Here is a 10,753-nt window from a genome sequence, read left to right as displayed (position 1 = left end):
TCATCTCAACCACAAGCGCACCACCCTTTACTATACCTTATTATACAAATTAATATAATGTAACAGCTCATTCTTCAATGTTTATTCCCCATATCTTTTCCGTGCACATTGTAATATATTGTAATCTCAGCATATCTTGACTTTTATCCATAGTCTCCCTTGCAACAAATTAAATGCTAGGAGAATCTCAGCATATCTTGACTTTTATCCATAGTCTCCCTTGCAACAAATTAAATGCTAGGAGAATCTCAGCATATCTTGACTTTTATCCATAGTCTCCCTTGCAACAAATTAAATGCTAGGAGAATATATTTAATTACCTAACATGACTTTACAAGAACTCATCCAAGAAATAATATAGGGAAGAAGTCTGATCAGCTCCCTCACTTTTTTAGAGAAAAAGATTTTGTTGATGAAGGAGAAAGAGAAGATGTTGTTTCTAGGATTTTCACATAGAATTGTTTTCATGATTTTGCTATTTGTGGCAACTTTTTACAATGGGGTAGAGGGTCTTGATCACCCTCATCGAATTCTTTTGGATACAGATGTGGATACTGATGATTTCTTTGCTCTTTTCTACCTTTTGAAGCTTAACCGATCCGAAGTGGACTTGAAGGTATCTTTTTTTCTCACTGTCCTGTTATTTTTTGAAGCAAGTGTTGAATTTGTAACCACTCATGTATTACTTGCATTATATTTTCCACACACCACGTAACGTCGGTGGGGAACTAATTCTTTTATATGCCAAATATGTGATTATTTTATTTTTTTTGGCAAAGGGTGATGGTAAGATTTGAACCTAAGACTCCTACCGTCGGTGACAGCGGCGCCTTATGCTAACGGGTGTCAATTGACACCTATTCACAGGAAAATTATAATTAGCTAGATCAAAATTTTAGTTTTATGTATATATACTAGGGCAAAGGTGCAACTATACCCCTCAACTTTGCGATTTAGAGCAGATATATCCCTCGTTACAAAAGTTAAGAGGTATATTTGCACCTTTGTACCATATACTATACTAGTCTAAGTAGTAAATGCGAAGTAAATCATAATAAAATAGGAATGTAATAAGTAACAAAAAAGTTAAAAGTGAAAAGTAAAAGCTGAAATTGACTAACAGTTAGTACAAGGTAAAAAGGACAGGTTTAACAATCAAATATATAATTGAAAAAGGTTCACAAACATTATCAGCATCAACTATTTGAAATACGCTACAACAGTGTAATGTTATTCCCAAAAAAGATTGATATTATTCCAAACTTCAAACTAACTGTAATAGAAATCCAAATAGTTTCAGAAATCAATAAGGATAACTAATGAATGTTAATAAGGAAATTGACGAAATGAAAAGTTCACCAAAAAATAAATTTAATTTTACAAAAGGAAAATATTAAAATAATAAAGACCTGTTTGAAGACAATACAAGGGACTTCTTAAGAGGATTTTTCCTGGGAGCTTGAGGACTCTTCACTATTCCTTTCAGCATCACATTGACATTCACTGCATGTTACAAAAAAACAAAAGATTAAGATGAAGATGAATGCATAATTACAGAATTAGAAAAAACAATATATAATCACATCCGACGGAACCTACAAATAGCACACATAATATAGATTTCTTGCATTCTTGTTGTATGAATGAAAGAAAGAAAATATATATAGGTGGAACTTGGAATATGAGAAGATTGTCTTTGCAGTTTTCTCAATCATTGTAAGAGCACATCAATAGATATTAATATATCTATTGAAGAATAATCACGGGGAAGAGGAAAAGTTGATGAATTGCTTTTAGAGAGTTTGTAGGCTATTAAATATAAGATAAATGAAAAATTAGATACATAGTCAGTTTCAACATCAATATTGTAACTCCGAATTGAAGAGCAACACAGGGATTTTAATCACTAAATTAAAAGCGAGTCAGTAAGTACATCATCAATATATTATGAATGTGCTTTAATTTTATCTAGTAGTATTATTTATCATTATACAATATTTTTACTTTTTTTTTAATCAGACAAATCATTTTTTGATGGCTTTTTCGTAATTCAACCTTTGCCTTAGAGTCTTCCTATTTTTTTGTATAATAGAGTCTTCCTACTTTTAGAATAACAAGTCTCTACGAACGTACGCTGTGCATTATTCCCCATCAATTATCACCAAAACAAATGTTAGATAATATTACTTGTAATTACATTATAGTTGTTTATTGGTACAAAAGTGTTATTAGACACTAATTTTAATAGTGAGATAAAAGATAATATTAGAAAATTTAACATTTTCAATTTTATATTTTTTTGGTAAAAGGATTACCAATTTACATATTTCCTTCATCCAATTAAATATCAATATATATCTTATAATAGAAAGACTATCAAATATTTGCTCAGAGGGAATAATCAAGTCTTTTCCATCTAGTAGTATTTACGGAAATATGTTCTATAGTAAGACGTTTGGACATTAACTGGGTATTGTCTATCTTAGTTGTAACGTTCTTATAGGTATTAGGTTAAAGAAGTATGTTCAAAATAGGATTAGAATTTATTAAGGGTATAAAAGTCGTTCAATAGTTTAAGAATGTTTTGGTCAACAAACACTTATATTCATGCTTTTAAAAAAAACTAGTTAACGCACGTGTATTTCGAATTATGTAACGCACAGTTCTATAAGAACATATCAACATTATTAAAATAGAGATTTGAGTAATAACTATACAAAAAAAATATATAAATTTTTGTGAGGGATATATGTGGATCAAAAAACTCAAATCATTCACATTTTTTGTTGCGGAGCATAATGCATAAACCATTAATATGTAAGGCCACCAACTTTTAAATAATATTTAGGTGTAAGTATCATTTATTCACATAATCTTATGAATACTTTCAAGTATTAAGGTAAGCCTAATTCATATCTTATAACCTTGAAAATAATCATTCACATAATATCACGCATGCTACTAAAGTGTATACCAATTAATCAATTTCATTTGATGGAAGGAATAACAAAATTAATCTTAACATATCTAATTCCCATATATCACATGCATGCCAATATAATATATTTTGGAATCATCACACATGATAAAAATCTACCGTAGCACTTGTAGAAAATCAATTCATAGATCGCAAAGGGGTAAATATTAATATTTAAATAAATTATAAGTTGAGTGAGAGAAATTAGAATCATACAGAGACCTCTTATTTCTGAGCAGCAAAATGAAACTATGAGGTTTCGAACTCAAGACCTCCGGTTCAAACTAGAGGCTTCAGACCAGCTGAGCTACAATGCCCTCCATGTCAGCAGTGTCATTTTATTTAATATATCCTTATTTTGTTTTTGATTTTCAGTTTTATATACATATTGAGTGAAATTTTCCGACGAAGCAGTGTCACGTGACACCCTTCGGCGAAGGGTAAATCCGCCCCTGCCTATATATAGCCAACTTCATTGATGATCAGATTTTTTTCCTTTTGTTATCCTTTTTTATTTATACTGTTGATTTGTTACACAAGTTGTGAGCAAAATGATATATGGTGACGTTATTCTGCTCAAATTTCAAAGTAAATACGACTTCTAATAGTCTTTTTCAAGTTAAAAGATAGTAAATCAAACATGAGGCATCTCATAGAAAATCTCTCATTCTATTTTACTTAATGCCTTGGTTTTAAACATCATGAAACTTTTCAAGAATCTTCGATAGTCTTCAAAATCGTGGCTTTGGTCATTACTAAGAGTAGGACTTACAATGTGCTATGTTTTCCTTTTTGTTCTGTTAATCGGGAAGGAAGTTTCAATTGTTTGATTTTCTTTGTTTTTGTATGAAATTAATGCTCAGAATAAGGTTCGACAACTCTGATGGCTCTTTTGCTTATCAATTAGCATGTCAGTTATACCTTTTGTGCATTTATTTGTAAAAATTCCTTTCTTTGTTATAAACAGATGTTTTATGCTAAATGTTGGGATGAACGTTTATAATTTTATTTCATTTATCTGTGATAACTTTTTTGAATTTTTCCTTTTTCTTTCATTAAATCTAAGATTTTTATATTGTAAAAGAAAATATATTTCACAATCGCACTAAGCCCAGACATATCCATTGGTTACTTTAACACTTGAAAATTGTTTTAGCTTTTTATTGAAATTCTTTTTTTTAAAGGAAAAACCAACATCCATTTTTCAAGTTAAAACAAATCAAACACCAAACGCTATACTTGTTTTACTTTAAGAAGAATGAGAGATTCTTTAGAAAAATATGCTTATTCTTCTTTATTTGCAGCGAAGTCTTTGACTATTGCGAATGAAACATTTTCAGTCATGCCAACTACGAAAACATTGAAAAATATTAATTCTAAAAGAGAGTGGGGGTCATAGATTTCTATTCCTATCTGTAGAATTCTTTTTTTAGCTAATTTCCTAAGATTTTGTTGGGCTAAAACTGACTTGTTCATACTTGTTCCAGCTCTATGAGAATATATACAATACTAATTTCCATTTTCATCAAATATTTCATCTTATAATAATGCGGACAGGTTCTGACCATGAACTTTTGGAATTACGGATTATACTTCTAGAAGATTCTGAATATATGATATGACACTCTCCGGCCCTGTCTCAATTTATGATATAATTTGATTAGGCACGGAGTTTAAGAAAGAAATGAAAGTTCTAAAAATTTGTGGTCTAAAACAAGCCAATAGATTTGTGATTGTAAATCATTTCATTAAGGGTAAAATGAGAAGTTTTAAGTTAATTTATTTCTAAATATAAAAATATATCATTCTTTTTTAGACAGACTAAAAAGAAAAGTGTATCATATAAATTGGGACAGATGGAGTATAATTTTATGATAATATGACTTGGTTGCTAATTGTTAGTTTGTTGCTACATCACACTCTTTATTGGCCGGCCTTCCTTTCTGTGAGCTACAGTCAAACTTAATGACCCATTTGCTACCCCTAATTGGAGCTAACTGGAGCTACCTGAACTAAATCTTACCCAACTTGAAATTCACATGTTGTAGATTGAGTGCATTCACTTTCTTCTGACTTAATTATATATGCGACATGTTTTCCGGTTTTTTATTGGAACTCTAATAAAAAGAATTTTAAAAGTCAAGTTAGCTTCTCTCATTTAACTTAATTAAATCCATTATGGATTTCAATTATGGATTTGAATAATCCATTATGTATTTCAACAAATCTAGATTATAATTTTGTTTTCCACCCTTTTTTTTTTTTTGAAGTTCCACTTATTCTTTATTTATTCTGTCATCTATATATATTTTTTTTAATCTATTTTATTTGGATTAGATTTGTATGTCAGCCCAACACAAATCCTTTTTTAATTTATTTTTTTTATTGTTTTCAATTGAATTTGTTTTTCAATATATATTTATATTGATAACAATGTATTGAACAAATATAATTCATTAAAACTATATAGTAGACTACGTTATTATGATCTAAAGCTCTTGGATTCGAATCATGGAATGAAAATCTCTTAGTAGGAAGCTTTTTTACTTTTAGTGAATCTCTATGGGACACAAGTCCAAATTAGTCGGTGAATATCGAATGCCAGAGGGAAAAAAAAAATTGGCGGTAGGTGCAATAGTATTCTGCACGTGTTGATTAAACTTTTGAGTATGATGAAGACATGCAGTACAGGCCATACAGCTGTTAATATCATCCCATAAAATAGCGAATAAAGAAATTTGTTTAATTGTGTTGCTCATTCCATACCATAACGTGTTGGAAATTTTTTAAGTCTATAAAATCTCTTCATAGGTTCTTTCTTTTCGGGCAGTACGGGTACATTTAGGAGGTTACGTATTCCATGTTAAGAAGTTTTTGAGTCTTACGACTCTGATTAACGATGAGGAATTTCAAACATCCCAATTTTAATGCCTGTCTTGTCATTTCTGAAGTCCACAATTGCTACCATCATACTATATATATTTATGAATACGTGAAAATTTCATCTCAACCACCTCCAGCGCACCACCCTTGACTATAATGTATTATACAAGTTAATGTAACAGCTATTTCTTCAATGTTTATTCCCCATATCTTTTCCGTGTACATTGTATTATATTGTAATCTCAGCATATCTTGACTCTTATCAATTATCTCCCTTTCAACAAATTAAATGCTAGGAGTATAATTATATCTAGCATGACTTTATAAGAACTCATCCAAGAAATAATATAAGTCTCAGCTCTGTCACTTGTTTAGAGAAAAAGGTTTTGTTGATGAAGGACAAAGAGAAGATGTTGTTTCTAGGATTTTTACATAGAATTGTTTTCATGATTTTGCTATTCGTGGCAACTTTCTACCATGGGGTAGAGGGTGTTGATCGCCCTCATCGAATTCTTTTGGATACAGATGTGGATACTGATGATTTCTTTGCTCTTTTATACCTTTTGAAGCTTAACCGATCCGAAATGGACTTGAAGGTATCTTTTTTTCTCACTGTCCTGTTATTTTTTTAAGCAAGCGGTGAATTGTGTGACCACCTCACGTATTACTTACATTAGATTTTCAACACACCACGTCACGTGGGTGGGGGACTGATTCTTTTATATGCCAAATATGTGAATTCTTTTTTGCAAATGGTGGTGGTAAGAGTTGAACCTAAGACTTCTACAGTCAGTGGCGGAGGCACCTTATGCTAACGGGTGTCAATTGATGCCTCTTCGCTGGAAAATTACACTGTTTAGCTAGATCAAAATTTTAGTTTTATGTATATATACTATATATTGACTCCCCTTATTTTTTACGTGCGTCTACTTTTTATATTTTGACACCCCTTAATAAAATTCTTGGCTCTGCTACTGCACTGTCTATAGCTCAACTATTCTGAAACCACATTGAATGTAATCATCCAAAAATTATCTATCGTGCTTTTTATTCACTTAATTATATCTTCAACGCGAACAGAGACATTGCCGGTTACCGTCCTGAAGCTCACGTAGTATATGTCATTGAAAGATTTGGTAATAGTAGAATTGTACTTTGTATATCAGTTGTTCTCTTTCTTTTTCCTTCTTCATCTATGACTTTGAGGTATCAGCTATGTGTTTGTTTTACATAAATTCATGTCATGTTTAAGAATGGTATCGAGAAATGTCTGGACCTTATTTTGAGACTCAATTATTCAGCTCCATGTTTTTGTTTCCTTTGTATAGGTAGTTCTTCAAATAAGCTTGGCCCTTCGTCTATTTTGTTAGGCTAAGCTAGTTAGAGGCAGTCATATAAGTGTGATACTGTCCTCTTTGGCCTTGCTTGCATTAATTTTTCCCCGAACGAACTCGCATTAATATTGTGTTTGGTACGAACGAAATTTTTTTTTCAAGAAAATAAGTGAAATTCTTACTTATTTTCTTGTGTTCGTTACGTAAGCAAAAATTTTTATCCTAAAAATATTTATATATAATCTAGACAAATGCTATGGGAGATGGGGGTAATTAAGAGTGTGGGATGGTTGGGGATGGGGGTCTACAGGACTAGGGGTAGGGGTGTGGGGTGGTCGGGGATTGGGGCTTCAGGGGTGGAGGTAAAGATGAGGTGTTTTGGAGGGTAGAGAGAACACAATCAATATGGAATGCCACTTGTGGGACTTGTTTTCTCTACTTCCATTACGGAAGTCATTTTCTTCATCTATTAGGAACTTCTTTTCCTAGAGAAAATGTTTTTCAAAATTTTTGACCAACCGAACATGGAACACACCCTAAGAATAACCCTAAACCTCTAATATATATAGCATCGCTTTCTTATCAACTTCCAACATGACACTTTTAATTTGTTCGCACACTTAAAACTATAAGTATCGCATGCAGAGGCGGATTCATGATTTCAGGTTTGGGGGTTCAAGCTAATGTATAGCAACCCCCAAACTAACAACAAGTATCAGTATTAAATATATTTTAAAAAGCGACGAACTAAAAGAGTTCATGTACGTATACCAGTCACCAGCCGGAGGTTTGGACGACTCCGCCGGAGGATGGGTGGATGGTGGGCAAAGGCATTTGTAGTGTTGAAGAAGAAGACCAAATAGGTTTTGGGTCTTTGTGGAAATCTGATTTTGGTTTGATGTTTATGAAAGAAACGGAGAGCCTCTTTTGTTTTAGAGTGGAACGTTCTTTTTGCATTTTTAATTGTCAATCTTATGTCTTTAAAAATAAAGTTTTTTTTTTTTTCTAAAAAAAATGCTTATATAGCAGCAAGGGAAAAATCGTATAGCAAAGGGAAAAAGTGTATATACATATTATGTGCTTAGCAAAAAGGGAAAAGGATGCTGGAAGTTGGGGTTCGAACCCACAGGTTGGCCGCGGAAGGCTTTTCTTCCTTCTTGCTTGCCACTGAACCATCAGCTTAAGTTTGTAAGTGGGTTCGCACTTAAATAAATATAAACATTTACTAGATTTTCTAATACAAATACAGGGTCTATGCAAAAGCTACTAAATTCGGCCGAAACCCCGTATTATACTGTAGCTCTGCCCCTGACCGCATGGCCTATCACCAAGATTTATTGGTTTACCTAGTGTGTTAGTCACCCACATCATCTGAGTATTTAAGGTTACCAAAACCTCACATGCTACATATTCTTCCTACCAAACCATCTGCCTTTGATACCAGTTGGGTTGAGCTAGCACAAAGCACAAATATCCTTTTAACATGGTGTCATGTTGTCCACTTTTGACCAAGGCTGCATGGTTTTCCTCAAAAGGCCTCACACCATTAAGAGTATATTTCTTTTTCTTATCAACTTCAAATATGGTACTTTGTTTGGGCATCTTTCTAACAGTTGATAATAAAGGCTTTCCTACACAAATCAACTTGATAAAACCTTTTGCTGCAGGCAATAACTATTAGCACAAATGGATGGACTAGTGCAGCGCACGCTGTAAATCAAGTGTATGACATGCTATACATGATGGGGCGTGACGATATTGCTGTTGGTGTGGGAGGTGAAGGTGGAATACTTCCTAATGGTACCATTCTGCCAGATGTTGGTGGATATCTCCCTATAATTGACCAGGTGAGAAACTTCTACCTTTGGCACAATTGTTTCCATTATGTTTTCCCTTTTCTTGAATGTGCTACTAAACTTTCACTGATTTGTTAGGGAAATGGTACAGATGGATATTGTAGATATAGACAAGCTATACCTATGGGTCTTGGAGGACGCTTGGACATCGACTCAAATTATGGATTCCGAAAGAGCTTCCTTCCACAGGTACCATTCCTACGGGTATTGTAGATTAGTTCTCATTGCTTACTCTCCTTTATTTAAAATGTGTGCATAACTTGCTAATCTGGAATTTGTAACCAGGGCAAGAGACAGTATTCACCTCTTCGACAGCCAACAGCTCAGCAAGTAATGATTAAAACAATTTCTTCTGGGCCAACTGTAGTTTTTCTCATTGGATCACATACAAATTTTGCACTATTTATACTAAGAAATCCACATTTAAAGAAAAATGTTGAGCATATTTACATAATGGGAGGTGGTGTAAGGTCACAAAATCCTACAGGTTGTTGCCCAAAGAACTCGACCTCTTCTTGCCAACCTCGACAGTGTGGTGACCATGGCAATTTATTCACAGATTACACAAGCAACCCTTATGCAGAATTCAATTTGTTTATGGATCCTTTTGCTGCTTACCAGGTATTACAAAAATCAATAGGCATTCTTTTTTCGACGTGACTTCTGGTCATGTGTTGTAGGCTTTTAGCTAATCTTAATGATCAGCAACTGTCATCATTTCCTTATACTGTAGGTAATTCATTCTGGTATTCCAGTTACTCTTGTCCCATTGGACGCCACAAATACCATTCCCATAACTGAAAAGTTTTTTGAGACCTTTGAGAAGAATCAACATACATATGAGGCACAGTACTGTTTTAAGTCCCTGAAAATTGCTCGTGATACTTGGTTCGATGACCAATTCTATACGGTAACATTTACGATGTACATATACACATTACCTTTTGATATGAAAACATCAGTGTGAATACAATTAAGTGACAATAACGTGTTGGATGCAGAGTTACTTCATGTGGGACTCATTTATGTGTGGAATAGCTGCTTCAATCATGAGGAAACAGCACAACCACCAAGGAGAAAATGAATTTGCAGAAATGGAGTATATCAATATTACTGTGGTTACTTCAAATATGCCATACGGGATATCTGATGGATCAAATCCATTTTTTGATGGACGTAAAACTCCCAAGTTCAACTTGGAAAGAAATGGAGTTCACAGTGGTCATGTTCAGACTAGACTTCGTGATCCATTTTGTGTAGCCAAGAATGGGAGGGGCAGATGCCAGGTGAAGAACTGATTCATGTCATTATCTGTAATATGGTTTCTAGTTTTTGTCTCTAGTAAAACATGTCATTTTGTTGGTAATTTTCCAAAATATGATTTAATATTGTTGTTCATGTTTTAAGTATTTCACTGTAAAGAAAGTAAAAGAATTTCGTACCATAACTTTGTTAATGTTTTAAGTATGTCACTGTGAAGAAAGTAAAAGGTTATATTTCCTTACCGCATAGGTCTGTTAATGGTTTTAGTAGGTCATTCATTGTTATGATCTATTCTTTGTTTCATCAATTTATTTCTATATGTGTTCTGAGTTGGTGCTGTCTATCAGGATGGTTATACAAAAGAAGTTACTGGGCCAGGAGGAGTGCCTGTTCTTGTTGCTGTAAGAGCAAAACCTAATCGAAATGCTAGCAGCTTATTA

The 10,753-nt window shown here is 33.1% G+C and overlaps 1 protein-coding gene across 1 annotated transcript; it reads left to right on the top strand.

Moving 5' to 3' along the window:
• Positions 1 to 5,658: 5,658 nt before the first annotated feature.
• LOC132061935 (nucleoside hydrolase 3-like) lies at positions 5,659 to 10,750 on the top strand (the record flags this gene model as incomplete). Its single annotated transcript, XM_059454609.1, has 7 exons — positions 5,659 to 6,456; positions 8,862 to 9,041; positions 9,129 to 9,239; positions 9,336 to 9,671; positions 9,784 to 9,960; positions 10,052 to 10,336; positions 10,661 to 10,750. Coding segments are annotated over exons 1-7 (1,383 nt in total), but the record flags the coding sequence as incomplete, so codon positions are not given.
• Between the last annotated feature and the right edge of the window lie 3 nt (positions 10,751 to 10,753).

The sequence above is a fragment of the Lycium ferocissimum genome, chromosome 7 (assembly GCF_029784015.1).
Source record: "Lycium ferocissimum isolate CSIRO_LF1 chromosome 7, AGI_CSIRO_Lferr_CH_V1, whole genome shotgun sequence".
In the NCBI taxonomy this organism is placed as follows: domain Eukaryota; kingdom Viridiplantae; phylum Streptophyta; class Magnoliopsida; order Solanales; family Solanaceae; genus Lycium; species Lycium ferocissimum.
Note: the sequence above shows the minus strand (reverse complement) of the source record. Positions and strands in the feature narration are given on the sequence as shown.